Source organism: Crotalus tigris, unplaced genomic scaffold (genome assembly GCF_016545835.1).
Source record: "Crotalus tigris isolate CLP2741 ecotype Arizona unplaced genomic scaffold, ASM1654583v1 scf7180000017644.4837335, whole genome shotgun sequence".
Taxonomy (NCBI): domain Eukaryota; kingdom Metazoa; phylum Chordata; class Lepidosauria; order Squamata; family Viperidae; genus Crotalus; species Crotalus tigris.
In genome coordinates this window covers 2488306-2504521 of record NW_024096536.1, presented here as the reverse complement: position 1 = coordinate 2504521, position 16216 = coordinate 2488306, and the positions used below count along the sequence as shown (strand labels likewise).

The window sequence follows — 16216 nt, the reverse complement described above, 5'->3', positions numbered from 1 at the left end:
TGTGGCCCACGCGGAGCAGCACAGCCAAGGACATGGCAGCCAGGTAGCATAGACAAAACTCTGCCCTCACGCCCGATCATGCACAGTTGATACTGCAGGGCACGGGCAGAGGGCATGGCCGCCATGGCGCTGCTGGGCTGCCTGGGTGATCTGCGGCGGGCCCTAGAGGCGATGAGTGGCTCTGTGGGCAGGTGGTGTGGGGGCGGGGCAGGGGTGAGGCCAGTTTTTAGACACTCGGTCCCTAAAAGGTTCGCCATCACTGGTATAGACCTACCGTCTTACAAAGACCCAAGAGAAAAATTAACTATGTCACCTTGCAATTTACTTTGATCAAATTATCTTCCTTCCTCCTCACTCTCAAGTTTTGTAGTTTTGAATATGAATATGCAAAAGTGGCCTCCACTTCTATTTTGTAAAGATCAGAATCATGCACGTACTGTATATTCTGGCATATAAGGCGACTGGGCGTATAAGATGACCCCCAACTTTTGAGAAGATTTTCAGGGTTTAGAAAGTCGTCTTATACGCCAGAAAATACGATACAATATTGAATTTCTGTTTATAGATGAGCACAATAGGAGCTCCATTCCTTTGCTGCTAGAAAGCTTTGTCCTGTTAGTGCTTATTTCTGTAAAAAAAAAATAGGGCTGGCCACTAGGGGGCAGATTGGTTTTAAATTCAGAGAACAGCTACCCGTATATTCCTGCGTATAAGACGACCCCCGACTTTTGAGAAGATTTTCAGGGTTTAGAAAGTCGTCTTATACGCCAGAAAATACGGTAGTAATTTTCTCTATAACATTCTATGGAAGTGAAAGTTGGATTTATCAAATTAAGTATATGTAGTCCTTGCTTACTGATCGCTCATTCAGCGACCACTTGAAGCTACATAATTTATCCTCAAAATTACAGCTTTTGCAGCATCTCTGTGGTCATGTGATTACACACTGTACACTTGTTAATGGGCACACATTGCAATGTTTGCAGAGTCCCAGGGTCACCTGATTGCCATTTGCAATCTTCACAATTTCTGACAAGCAAACTCAAGGGGGAAATCGAGAGGAAGTCACATTTTATTTTATAATGGTGTCACTTAATGTTGGAGTTACGGTCCCAACTGCAGTCGGTAAGCCACAAGAACCTGTACACAGATATGAAGCAGTGAAAGGGGTACTCACCATTGCAAAGTAGCAGGCAGCTCGATTGACATGTAGTTTGCATAAAAGATCCGCAGGAATGTTCACTTCATCTGAAGCTGCATATTCAGACACATTTAGCCCTTCAATATACTGCACCAGTGCCAGCTTATAATCCTTCTCTCTGAATAAATCATTGCCCTCTGCAAGTAGGTTTTGCACCAATTTTTGTAAAAAGGCCTATAGGGAAGAATGGGATTCAAATCTTAATGGATATTTTCAAGCCTTTCACTTATAGTTCCCTCCACAATATTTTAACATATTATTCTTCGCAGAAATGGCTTGGTAGTACTAAATAATTAACTGTAGTACTGTAGTCTGTTTCAGACCTACCTATTCTTTGCAACATGATGCTTTTATTACACAATAGAGACCAGATAACAAATCCCTAGCTTTAGTATGGCACAATACTGCTATCAAAATCATTTTGAAAACCGACTGCCATTGCGGCGTCTGTGGACACAGGAAGGCGATCTCCATTTTCCCCGTCCAAATTCACTCTGTTGGGGGACTCTGGAAAGGATCGAAAGTCGCCCTGTAGGGTGACGAGCAAGGAGGGGACCCCCGCTTGATCGCAGGAGGGTGGCAGCCCTTCTGCTTGATCCAGGGCAGCCCTCCAAACCGACAGGGAAAGACCGGCTATAGCAATATGGCTCGTCACTAAGCTGCTGACAGCCAAAGTCAAAATTATTACCAAGTACTTTTAAAGCAACGCGGATGAAACTGGGTGAGATCTGATCTTCTCTTTAAGACTTTAAATAACGTTTCCTGCAAAAGCTGCCCAAAGTATTTTCTCCCCTGTGAGGAGAGAGAGAAGTGAATTTCTACTCCACCCTCTAAAAACAGCAGCGACTGACTACCAGGGGAACAGAGCAATTATAAGAACAACTTTAATGTAATTGAATGCATATACTTTTGAAATTTGGGGACTAAAGTTTTCCTATTTTTACTGGAGATGTTGGTTTTTATCTAAAAAGAAAAGAAATAAATCTTGAAAAACTATTATAAAAACTTTGGACTTAAAAAGTTTTAAATGGCATCAGTGATATCTTGTGGCGAAGTATGGTATTACAACTTGTTATTGACTAAAAGAGACTTGGCTTGAAGCCCAGACTCTAGAAAAAACCCTTTTGACCTTGACAGATACCACCTATTCTGGAACGTATATCCCCAACTAGACAGCAGGTATCAGCATGTTAGAATATCTGGCAGTTATTGGGTTAAATGCTAGGTATGTTGATGGATCAGTGGAAGGAGTCTTAAAAAGGTCATTGGGAGACTTCCTGGACACAAGCCACATGGGAATCTCTTGGTCTGTAAGAAGCATGGGCTATGGAAGGTCACACAATAAGCCTGAGCCGTTATAAAGATGGTATGGAAGAGCATCATACTTTTACCTAAAGATATAGTCTGAAGGAATGGACAAAAGATGTATTTTCCAGGAGTATCAACCACAGCGTGAATGCAAGTAATTTTTCTCATTAAAATATATTTTTTGTTTATTATAAGATCGTTTCTTTTGAGTTATCTATCTGACTTGATAGGTGTTTTATATCAGAGTCAGAATACCACCTGTGAAAAACTCAGCTGTAAAGAAGGACCTTTAGGGCAGCATATCTGTTTGAACTATGAAGGTAAACCTTTACTGATTTTCAGAGTTATATGTGGGGAATTGCTTTCCTATTTCTTTACATAAGAAGCACCTGTTATTACACGAGATGATGAATACTTTTGACTATAAATTCTTACCTGGCAAACAATTTCCACTATAAAGACTACCTACAACACAAGAAATAGATGTCCCATACCTAGTTATAAAAAACAAAAAACTATTTTTAATGTTTGATTTTAAAGTCTTCAACTTAACACATTATCAAGAGAATATGGATGAAGATCAGGAAAAAATCCTTTCTATGTTGAAATCAATACACGAAACCATTCTTTCAGCTTGTAACAAAATAAGATGCAACATAAAGGAACAAGATGCCAGCTTAGATAAACAAACCCAGATCTTGACTACAACCAAAGAACTAACAATGCAGAAAGTAACAGGAGAAGTGGAACAACTTAATACTAAGACAGAGAACCAAACTGACCAACAGATCCAGCCAATGGAAAAATCAGAAAAGGAAGTGACAACATTGAAAATGGAAAAGACTTTTTACATAAATCAGAAGAAATTTGAGGAAAAGGAAGAACAACAGATTGAATAGCAGATAAACCTATCAGGACAATTGTGGGAAATTGGAATAACAAGGAGGTGATTAAATGAATACAAATGAGCTAGTTATTCCAAAAAACTGTAACCAAATGGTCTTTCTTATTCCCAAAAATATATATAATAATAGAGGGAGAACTGTTTGAGGATTCAAATGTACTGACATGGAAGGTTAGTTGGCAAAGGAAGAAAGCCAGAGTAAGGCTGAAAGAAACTAGGGTTTTGATCTATTAGAGGGGATTTTATACTACTGATTAGAGGGTTGAATATGGTGAAAAATAGATAATTTTTAGAAAATAAAGTAATATTATAATTGAATAGATAAGATGTGTAATAAGACTAACAGATTTTTGGTTTAATATGGTGGAAAACAGATAACTTTTAGAAAATAGAATAAGATTATATGCAAATAGATAAGATGTGTATTTAGAATATTAGATTTTGTTATGAAAAGGAAAAATGTAGAAGTTGAGATGAGGGAAACTTTGGTCACCTAAAGCTTGGAAACTATAAATACCAAATGTTAATTTGAATATTGATGGGAAATTAAAGCCTGGGGAAAAAGCAATAACAGGACATTGATTGTATAAGGATTAAATGCAAACACAATTAAGATATGTATAAGCTAAAAATTATTGATAAATGTAACGAAGATGGTTTTTACTTGGTTGATAATAATAAGAACTATATTAGCCTAATATCAGATAGTAGATATTAAGGGAAAAAGAGAGGAAATATCTGATGTCGTAACGAGATTTGTGTTAAAGATTTATATATATTATTGAATTATTGATTACCCAGTCATCACGTTGCTTTTTAAATGTTTAATTGTAAATTTAGAAAACTAATAAAATATTATATTAAAAAATCATTTTGAAAACTATCAGCAGCCTGAGAGATATGAATAGACAGAAATAATCTTTGGTTGCTCAAATAGCTTCTCAATTTGTTTTTAAAAAACATGGTACAGTTGTTGAAAACTAGTGGATGCACATGTCATTCAAACCTTGGGGCCATTAGGAAAGTGGGTTCCTCTAACAAACAATTTTCTGACTTAAAAACTTGAGTACTTTGCTCAACTTACTGAAGCACCAAGCAGTCTCCATAGATACTGAGTTTAAATTATTCTTCACATTCTATAAACATTGAGGACAGTGCTCAAGAGAAAGAAAAAAAAAGGAAGGGGGAGGATCTGTTTCATAATATCCAAACATAAGGTTCTGGTGATACCATCCTCTCTGCATTGAACATTCAGCTTCTAATATATACTGAAACCCAATGTTTTCTTCAACCAATAGTAACTTGTTTGCTTTAGTTGATTGGTCTGATTTTTCAAAATACTGAGTGTTTGATAGTTGTCTTATTTTCCTCAAATAGTAGTCTAACCCAGTGGCCCCCAATCTTTTGGGCACTAGGGACCGGTTCCATGGAGAGAGGTTTTTCCATGGACAGGGGCGGGGTGCGGTTTCATGTGCTGCCTGCATCCTGCAAATAGGGCTTTGCTTGTTTGCATGGACCGGTTTCTGACATGCTACGGACAGGTTCCGGTCCACGGATTGGGGATTAGACTGGTCTAACCCTAACCCTACGACCATTTGAAATTACAATGGTGCTGAACAAATGGTGGCTATGACAAGTCCTTAGAGTTCCAGCTCTCCTAGCACCCCTTCATCCTACATTGCAATCTGGGTGCTTGGCAATCAACTAGCACTTACAACCATGATTATAACCACTGCCATTTGTGACCTTCCCTGCTGGATTGCTGTCACTTTAGAACTGCATCACTTTGAAATGGAAATTCCAGTCCCAACTGCCATCCTAAATTGAGGACTTGTATTTGCAGTAACATCACTGGTTGAAAAATGGAATGTCTCATTAAAATCATCCAACAGAAGAGAATTTGTGTAGTTCAGGATTGAATCAAGTAGAAAATCTAATCAAGGAGCCAGCACTGGCAGGGCAAGCTACTGTATGTAAGCAGGAAACAAACCTGACACTCACTAACACTGATGTTATTTAATCAGATAACAAAACACTGCAAGCAAATAACTAAGATCAAACAGCACCAAAGACACCACATTAAAACCATCTTCATTCTGATTTTTTTCATTTCAGGATTGGCATAAAAATTGTTACATTCTAAATTGCTCTCTTTGAGTAGGAAAATCCAAAGCTTTCTTTTCTATTTTTCCTACATAGGGCTGAATGAAAAAATCCTTGTCAGAAAAGTCAACAATTCTCATTTCAACTAAGCCAGAAGATCCAGCCCAGTTACTAATAACTTAGCCCAAACAGCAGAAAATTCTTAGTATCTGCCTCTGTACTTTGATGCTTCTTCCAAAGAGGTCTATACACTCTTTTCTCTGCTGTATTTCCAAAAATGCATAAACTTTTCTTCAGCAGGGCCCTCTCATTACTGATCCTCTACTTCATACATGCTTTTGTATGTGTATATTTTTGCTATTTTGTTAAGATTGTTGTGTTTAACGGTATATTTTAGTTCATTGTCAGTTCTGTAGATGTAATGATGAGTAAACATGAATAAATATTTATAATAAATAAAAAATATACAAACATGGTCTCCTGTAAGAATTAAGTGCAAGGCCTGTTTGGGGATTATTTTTATGATAATGAAAAGCAGTAAAAATGTTATAAATAAATACAACCTTACTTAGTGAAATTCTGCTGTACCTTAAGATAGAGCTGAGAATGATTGCTGATTTTTCCATATAAAACTATGCTCATCTAATCACTCTAGAAAATTACTAATACTATTCTTCTGTTCTCCAACACAACCTATGACAACAGCTGTATTTACACAATACACAAGCTGTATTTACACAATATCATTAAATAATTTAAAATAAGAATGTGAAATCTTAAAGTTACCTCATAATCTTCTTGGTTTAATGGTAATGTGGACCTAGAATGAAGAATGAATGAAAACAGTTATGAAAGAATGAAACATTCATGAAATATGTACGTTGATTTAACATGCATGAAGACGTGGACATATATATATATTACGTGCATAATTTAATAATGGATAGAAAATTTCCACAGTAAAACAAATAACCCAGTTTTCCAGAAGGACAGTATTATTGGGTACCAACTTTATAGGCTGACTGATATATTGGTGTTTGTCAAGAACTTTGACCAACTTTAATGAAAAAAAAAAAGTTCAGTAAATATTCCAAAAATGAAAGACGGAAACTTTGTAGCTAGCATGCATGGCCCACATATGTAGGAAGGTTTGCAAATATGACAAAGTTTAACTCCTCTGTTCTGCAAAATTATAGTCATGTAAAACTGACACCAATGAAAACTGAATATAATCCGTAAACTCCCAATTTATTTTATAATATTCCTATAAAGCCAATCAAAAGAATAAATGAGCTGAAAAACATGACCTCAAATTTAGTCTCAATCAACAAAAGAAAAAGATAAATAGAAATCTAAGAAATTATATTCCTCCTTAGTATTAGAAGTTCTCCTTTATGAGTATGTTAATTAAAATATGTTGTTGGAAGTCTAATATTTCTAGGTTCCAAATTCCACATGAGGGTAATATGTTTAAATTAGGTCACATAGTTCCAACAGGTAACTTTTTGGGCACTGCCATATTTTTACACCAATACAACCACAATAGAATTGTAATTTGATTCTTGTTTTGATATTTAGTGATATATTGAGTAAAGTGGAATTTTATATTACAAATAAATGAAAACAGAAACACTACCATTCCCAAACATGGTTACTTACTGGATGAACTGAAGACCTTTCTCTATCTCTTCTTTTCTTTTTTGTCTTTCCATTGCATCACTGCAATAGAAAAAAAGAATATTTTTACAGTTGTATAAATTTATTGATTTCAAATTTTAATATGGACACAGCACTATTATATTTCGTTCCCAAATTTGTTAGTATTTAGTTTTTTCTTTCCAGACTCAAATAATGAAATACAAAATGTAAGCACTTAGCAATACATTATCCGCAAATGTGAGTAAATAAATTCCAACAACTTTCTTTCCTAAAAATACAGGAAAAAAAAAAAGCATTTTTCATTATGCTTCTCAAAAGTATATACAGGATTTTTAAGGAGAGCAAAGGAATAGAAAGAAAAAAAATTCAAGAACTTTTTAACCTTTCTCAACACCTTGGAAATCTTTGGAATTATTCAGAAGACTGTATATGACTTTAAGAGAAAATTGCAAGTAGGATAAATTTTTAAATAATTGTAATAATGATTAAAGAAGAATGAAATCTGGTGAGTTCACTACAGGTAGCCCTCCACTTACAACCACAATTGTGCCCCAAATTTCTGTTACTAAGCAAGATACTTGTTAGAGAATTTTGCCCCGTTTAATGACCTTTCTTGCCACAGTTGTTAAATGAATTACTGCAATTGTTAAATTAGTAACACGGATGCTGATTTCCCCATTGATTTTGCTTGTCAGGTCACAAAAAGTGATCACATGACCCCAGGACACTGAATCATCATAAATATGAACTAATTGTCAAGCATCTGAATCAAAATCACGTGATCATGGAGATGCTGCAGTGGTTGCAAGTGTGAATAAAGGTCATAAGTCACTTTTTTCAGTGCCGTTGTAACTTCAAATGATCACTAGTGAACTGTTGTAAGTTGAGGACTACCTTAAATCAGAATGCTGGCTGAATAGGACAATGGTTTCACAATGCTTGGCTGGATAGTTTTTGACAGTTCTTCATTAATAGTGAAACTAATAATTTACTGAATAATTTAAAAGATTTACAGTCTATTTTTTCAAACAAAGTAATGTCTTTCTCAAGTTTTGCCTCAAGGTAACTACATAAAACTTTTGTTTTCATGGCAATAAACAATAATAGCAGGCCACTGCCTTCTTCTAGGAAAAGGAATTACAACAGTTTATTCATACACAATCCACAATCCTATACTGTATAATATATTTTATAAAAACTAAAACTAGTTCAGGATTAAAAGAATTTGCAAAAAGCTTTTAAACTAAGATTCGGAAAATCTATTTGAAGGCTTGTGTAATCTTGAAATATCAGCAATTTAGAACATTATAAACAGTAAATGATAGCCTTGACTGGACCAAAGAACACTAATAAAAATAGCATTAATAGCAATTACCATTGTACAAGTTTACAGCTAGTCTTCAATTTACAAATATTCTTTTAGTGACTGTCTGAAGTTGTAACACTGAAAAAAGTGACTTATGACAGGTTTTCACACAACTGTTGCAGCATCCCCATGGTCAAGTGAAAAAAATTTAGACATTTGGCAAATGGGCATATATTTATGACAGCTGTAGTGTCTTGGGGTCATGTGATTACCTTTTGCGACCTTCTGAGAAGCAAAGTCATTTAATAACCATGTTACTAATTTAACAACTGCAGCAATTCACTTAACAACTGTGGCAAGAAAGATTGTGAAATAGGACAAAACTCACTTATCAAGTCTCCTGCTTAGCAAGGGAAATTTTGAGTTCAATTGTGGTCCTAAATCGAGGATTACCTGTACTGTTGATTGCTGAAATTTGAAAAAAGGCTATGGTATCTTTGCTCACCCAAACTGGCCTTTAATGATATAGTCCATTAATTAAAATTATGCACTTGAAAAATATTGTCAATATTATTTTAAAAAAATAGTTAAAGTCCTACTCAGAATGGTACCTTCCTACAATTTCTTGTAAATAAAATATGTTTGTGGGTGTGTAAGATGTTTGCAAAGTAAACAAAAGTAAACTTTTATGGTGCCACAAGGAGCAGAAAAATAGAGGGGGAAAATGAACATTTTTCAGAAAAAAAATCAGAATATAATACAGAACTACCAGTTGAGGTTTTGATACAAATTACAAATAAGAAGGAAAAATTATTCTTGATTAGCCTTAGTTGCACTATAAAGTATGAATGTTTCAATTGCTCAGTCTTAAGTGCAGGTTTGAGATCCTTATATATCAGTTAATTCAAAGCACAGAACCAAACTGTGCATTTGTACCATCCCTTCCTGTTCACCTTAATATTTTCTAACTAAAATGTAAGATTGTTCTAATTTTGCCATAATATCCTTAACCATTTTTAAATAATTTAAAACTTCAAGTTTAAAACTTTTAAAAGCACTGTTCATTAATTGAGCAGTTATAATTTTTGCATATGACATTTGCATGCACCTATAAATCACATGGAGACAGAGATGAGGAAGATCAAGTAGAACACTGTGTGGATGGATGATTACTTGCTTCCTAATTTCCATTTTTTTTTTGCAATTTTGCCATTCTAAGAATCTTAATTGCATATTATAAAATTAGAGGCTTTGTTTTTCAAAATTGGAGATTACCAAACTCCCAAAAATAAACAATGCTAAGCCACATATGATCTACAAATCACCTACTCCTCTAATATAAGGATCATATATATGGTTAATACTGTTTTAAAAAGTGGTGTAAAGTAGTGTAGTAACTTTTTTATTCAAACATTTTTGACAAAATATGGCAAACTTTCACAACTTAGGCGAAGTTTACTTAAAATGAGCAAAAGACAGATTAAAAACAGAATAAGATAGACATATCTAAAGGCTTAAACAAGCACTAGATATACACTACAGAATATCCCACTAACCTGGAAGTTATAATGCCTAATTTACTTGTTCCTGGCACTCACCTACTTCCCCCCTAGTCATGCATGATAAAACTCTGCATTCTCAGTAGCAATTTAAACACATTTGCCGTTTTCTTACTATGCATTCTCCATGTTAGTAATATAACTTGTTTAACCTATTATATTAATGCAACAGGCATACGACATTTATCCATGAATGGTAGTTTGTTATATTAACAAATATTAGGAATCCTTTGGTATTCAGATTATAGCACAATGTGCACTTATGCACAATAATTATTTTTCATTTTATATTACTTGGCTTCTTCAAACCATTGTCCTTACTTTGCCCTCATTAAAAAACACGATTTTTAGTTGAATTCCGCTGGATTAAAACCGTTTTACTCCTATTAATCCAAGGCCTCCAAGCCGCGGCCTCGCTTAGCAAAGCGAACCGGCATTAGATATATCTCTATGGCGGAAGTAAACGGAAAAAACCTACAGTATAATTACATGCACTCTCTCCCAAACTCATAGTAAGCTGTCCCGATTATTTCCAAGCTAAAATAGCCCCATGGCACAGAAAGATGTTAGTGATATATACAAAAAGATTTATATACTACATAGGAAACCATTTCCATGCTGTTACACTGGTAACTGATAAGTCAGGCTACAAAACGCCAGATCCAGCAGAACTAACCTTTAAGCAGGACCCACTCATACGCGTCGGCAGTTTTTCTTTCACTTAAATTGCATATAATGAATGTTTTTAGTAAAAACTGGCAAGGCAGCTTACAATCCCCTCGCCCCATCGGAGAGAAATAGTAGGAAGTCTCGATCGTTCCAAAAGGGTACTGGGCGCGCCATTCACTCCCAAACTCCTGCCAGCCCTCCTATACCCCATCTCGTTCGGAAAAATCGTCTTTAAAAATACAGTTGGGAGCAAATTCTAAAGAAAGACCGAGACGTTTTGATAGGGGAGGATTTGGCTGCATCTGCAATTACGGTATTTGTCACTGTTCTGCGAATCTATGTAATATTGCTGGGGGGGGGGGAGATTTCTCACATCTTTCTCCACCTTTTTTTCTTTCCTTCCTTACCAGGCAAAAAAAAAAAAAAAAACCTACTCACCCCTCCTGCTTGGAAATTTTCACTATGGTTACTTGCCTTGATTAATGGTATGGTAGTACTAGAGATATTATTATTATAAATAATTAGTCACTATTATTTCATTGCAGAAGGCAGCATTCTGATCCTACAACAGCTTCTGCTGCTGCCCCTGCTGTTCCCTCCATGTGCCTCTTCGTCTTTTTTACTTTCATTTCCAGGTCTCCCTAACATAGCCTTACCAGCCAGGCAAAATGCTTCCTTGGGATCCCTCCAGGTCCTAAAGACCACCTCTTTCCCACAGGTGTATACACAGACAAACATACGCGCGCGCACGCACGCACACCACGGTGTAGAACAGTATTTTTTTTAGAAAATGGTAAAGCTTCCTTCAAACTGAACTCGACTCCAGTAATCAATTAGTATATTTACTACTGTACTTATGCCCAGACTTTGAGATATCACACTTAAAACATAGGAAACGAAAGTATGTCTAATTTTACCTATGTAGTACTGTATTTGCAAATAAAACCAGAGAAAACATCTATGGGGGGGAGGGGGAGACAGAGATACAGATCAATGGAAAAAACTAATTTAGTGAGATTTTTTTTAAAAACCAGCCTGCAATTTTATGTTACTTACTTTCAGGCATTGGGAGGATTTGTTTATTTCAGATGCAGTTTTTCAAGGCAAGACCCTTCCAAGCTGGCAGACACCAATTTATATTATCATATAAATTGCATTTTGCAATAAAAGGTTGCAATACAATGTTCTGCCAAGGGAAAGGTGATTTAAATTAAATGTAAAGTGATCCAAATTGAAACTGCAGTTTGAACTAATCAGAGTAAATCCTGGAATCATAGTGGGCAGTTTATAAAAGACTTTGACTCGGTGCCTGGCAGCTACAGTAGGGAGAAAAAGTAAGTTCTATGCTAGATGAATAGCAGCATAAGAAACAAAGATGCTGTCATTATAACATCTATAGTACATCTGCCATCTGAAGTACAGTTTATATCGACACTTTTGGAAATGATAACAGTGAGAAAGGTCAGAAGTTTATAAATTATCAGAATGCTTGGCTATTTTCCCTGCAAGAAAATACCAGGGCTCTAACTTGAAAAATTGATGACAATGGGCATGAATTGTTTAAAATAATACATAGCCTGGGAAAATGGACAAGAAGCTTTTCTCCCTTACACAAAATACTAAGACCATCCAATGAAGGTAATTGAAAGGAGAATTTGTGTAGATGAAAGAAGCTGTTCTTCACATAGGATATAATTAACCTGTGGACTTCACTACAAAAAATATAGTGATATGGCTATTAATTTGGATGGCTTTAAAAGATGCCTTTAAATTTTTGGAGCTCAAATTATCAAGGGCCATTAATCTTAAAAACTATGTCTCCTCAGAGTAGGAGCAGCATAATTCCATACACTTGTAGGGGAACAATGACAGAAAAACTATGATGTTTCCTGCCTGTGGGTACTGTAGTAGTAGAAACTGGTTCACCATTATGAAAAACAAAATGTTTTTGGTTTGTGTTATGTTCTTAAGTTCCTCAAAAGGCCATTTTTGTGTAACTATGGTTTGTGCTATCTCTCTTGCATAAACTTAAACTGGCATTAAGATTCCAAGAAAGGAACACCAGGTAAGTAGAAGATTATTAAATTAGATAAAATAAGTAGCAGACTTGTGGCTAAAATTAAGAAGTTCACCAAGATATTATAACTTTGATAATAATTGATAGTTTGATTGTGTATTTCAAAAAAGCTAAAATCTGCAATGCTGATCTTGTTGGATTCAGAAAAGGGTTTGAATACGGAGCAGTGGATTTTTTAAAAAGTTGATTTTTTTCCTTTATTTGGGTCAATATGTAGCTACCCACTCCTAATACAAATGAAATTATCTCTTTATGTATCCAGAGGTCTTTTTTCCCCCTGCTTTTGATATTGGAGATATTGCCTTAACTATTGGCTTGGAAAACATTCTAACAATAATTACTGTGAACTGTTATTATATGTCAATAATGTTTGAAAATTATATGTATATACCAAACGGTATTATATTTGTTAATTTATCAGGTTATTCAGTTCATTGGAGTAAGATTCTTATTATACCTTTTAAGGTTCTAATGTATGAACATTTATAAAATGTGGGATTTTGCTTGTTGAATTTTTCAGATTATTGTTAATAATGTAATATTGTTATTGTTGCTATTATTATTTTAATAAAAATTATTCTAAGGAAACATTTTTATGGATGTAAATGTATTCTACTTTCCTTCTCAAATAAAAATGGATTTAAATAATTATTAAAATTCTGTTGAATTTATGGGACAAGATAACATTAGCATAAGATTTATATATTTCTTTAGCATGTTTCTATGTTAAAATTATTATTTAAAGCAATAAAGCATTGAGAAATTTTCTATAGGAGAACCCATTAAATTTATCTAAGGCTAAACTATGGCTGTTATATTACAGGATTTAATAATTAACAGAATAACAGAGTTGGAAGGAGGTCTTCTAGTCCAACCCCTGCTCAAGCAGGAGACCCTATAAAATTCCAGACAAGTGGCTGTCCATTCTCTTTTAAAAGGCCTGCAATGATGGAATACTCGCAACTTCTGAAGGCAAGCTGTTCCAATTCTGTCCATATACAACAGTATCAGATTTTTTTTTCAACTAAGAAATGTGTGGCTAAGAATTTTAAATACTACAAGTTATATTTTTATGTTATTAAGATGCAGCTAATTCACAAAAGTTTTTCTTATCCTTAATAGGACAGTGAATATTTTTAGAGAACAAAAGAACAACACTCGGCATGTGGTGACATGTATCTTGAGGGAGTATGATATATTCTGTATCAGCAGTCCACCTTTCCAGCTCTGCCGACCAGCAGTGGCGGAGAAGGATATTTTTGTGCACACTTGCCGCTTGCACAAATGCAGCTTTGCAGGCTTACCTGCCACCTGTGGGGCCCGGTTCAAACAGGCTGCTGTCCACCACCAGGGTGCCGACCCGGGTTGGGGACATGTTCTATATGAAATATTTGAAAGCAATTTCAGTCTGCAAATTCAATATATTTCTTCTTTGAATAAAAGCCAGTGCAGTTCAATGGGGTACTCTAAGGTGAATGTGTAGACTGGCTGATGTAATGAAAATGAGAAGCTTCATCCAAAGACACTTCCATGGTCTTGTGGCCAGCATGACTATATGCCGAGGTGCACGGAATACTGTAACCTTCCCATCAAAGTGGTACCTATTTATCTACTTGCATTTGCATACTTTTGAACTTCTAGGTTGGCAGCAGCTGGGGCAAGTAATGGGAGCTTACCCTGTCATGCAGTGCTGGGGTTTCCAACCTGGGGTGCCAGTTTTCCAGCTGAAAAGCTCAGCATCTTTAACCAATGAACCATCATGCCCCCATGCAGCTCATATATTGTAGTGTTAAATGACAATGATGCTGCACTTGGATATCAATAATATAATAAAATATGATATATATTCAAGGATGCTTGGTGAACAATATGAATGCACTCAAAATTTTGTTTTGTAGAATCTCACAAATACCTGCACCTCCACACTGAGTGATGCATTTGGGTAGGATTTTTAGGCAGAAAATGCAGAATAAGCAAGTGATGAAGCAAGTAAAATGGCATTTTATAATGATTTGAAACTATATACAGTTCCTGGTTGAATTTATAAAGCTATCTTTGTATCTTTCCTGACATATATATGAAATGTTTACATCCTCAACTGCCTTTGTCTGTGTTTTTTTCAGTACAAACAGCTTTGGTATTTATCAGTGGTCACTCATAAAAATATTGACCAGCTTTGATTCTCCTTATTTAGAAGCCCAAATGGGATTGGCCAGTTCTAGTATACCTTGCCAACTTTCCTGCTCTTCTTCTTAGTTTATTCACTCTTCCTCCATACATTTGTTTTGTAGTGTGATATTTATTCTCTGAACAAAGCACCTTCCAGTACTTTTGTTTACTGGCCACACACTTTTATATTCAATCTATTTTTATTCATTACCTATTTGTTGTTAACTCTATAATACTTTTAAAGTAACTTTTTGGTGTTGCATTCTAGATAGATAGAGATACTTATTGCAGTGACTGACCAAAAAATGAAACAATTGGCTTCCTAAATGAATAAAAGAGCACAAGAAGCCATGGCTTGGGAAGACTATTGTATTCAACTTAATTTCTCCTTTTATACCCAATTCTCATAGAACAAATGGGCAGAACACAGACATTTCTTTATCATTCCTTGAAATAGACCACATTCTAGCCATTGCTTTCTAATTCTGTGCATCAAGATAAGCAAATTCATTTTACTTGCTCTAGTTTTACACCATTTATTTTTAACTTACATTATTCATCACTCTATTTGCACATTCCCTTTTTCCTTGTTCACTGCTCAACCATTCTTTAAACATTCTATTAACTGACACAAATGCTTTTCTTCAATCCTAAACTGTTCTCTTATTTTTCATATTCTATTAAATATAATCCAAAATTTAAAGTATTCATTTTAGGAAATGTTTTCAACAAATGTCCAATAAACTTACTTTCTCACAACACGTTTCAAAATTCTTCGAATATTTTTAATGATTGCATATAAACTTTAAGAATTTGATGAATTTCCAGACATAGAAATCAGGCTGTAACATTTCTACATACTACACAGACGGAAAATATGCCAGAGAACAGATAACTTTTTTGACAAAAACTACTTTGCTAATCCAACTCTCTTCTGCGCACATTTATCTCGTTGCTTCTAGCGACAAACCGCTCCATGAAAGAAAAATATCAACATTTCCCAATGCATCTTAATGTAAAAATTAACTACAACTCCCAGAATACTCTGCGGTGCCGAGCGAGTGGGCGAGCTGCACTTGTGCAACACAAAATTGTGACCTCTTTTCACCGTCACCGCCCTTTCGCTACAATTACCTCAGAGTCTTTGCAAGAAAGGAGGAGCATAAAGAGAAGAAAGCCGCCCTGAGCAAACGCAGGCGGCCACGGAGCGAATCACAATCCGGGAAACAAAACTGCCGGCTTTCAAATCCTCCGCCTCCCT

General features: G+C 35.3%; 1 protein-coding gene across 9 annotated transcripts in view; it reads right to left on the bottom strand.

Annotated features, from left to right (window-relative positions):
• ZC3H7B (zinc finger CCCH-type containing 7B) overlaps window positions 1–16216 on the bottom strand; it is a 67272-nt gene extending 51056 nt beyond the window's left edge. For 5 of the 9 annotated variants that reach the window (XM_039335549.1, XM_039335554.1, XM_039335555.1 and 2 more), the window contains exons 1-4: window positions 11184–11349; window positions 7176–7235; window positions 6303–6336; window positions 1178–1375 (exon numbers count right to left, since the gene is read on the bottom strand). In XM_039335549.1, coding sequence (XP_039191483.1) covers window positions 1178–1375; window positions 6303–6336; window positions 7176–7228 — 285 coding nt within the window. In that variant the 5' untranslated portion in view covers window positions 7229–7235; window positions 11184–11349. Of the gene's footprint in view, window positions 1–1177; window positions 1376–2944; window positions 3004–6302; window positions 6337–7175; window positions 7236–10716; window positions 11084–11147; window positions 11350–16089 lie in introns of those variants that run through there. The other 4 variants (XM_039335552.1, XM_039335551.1, XM_039335550.1 and 1 more) reach the window with 4 other exon arrangements.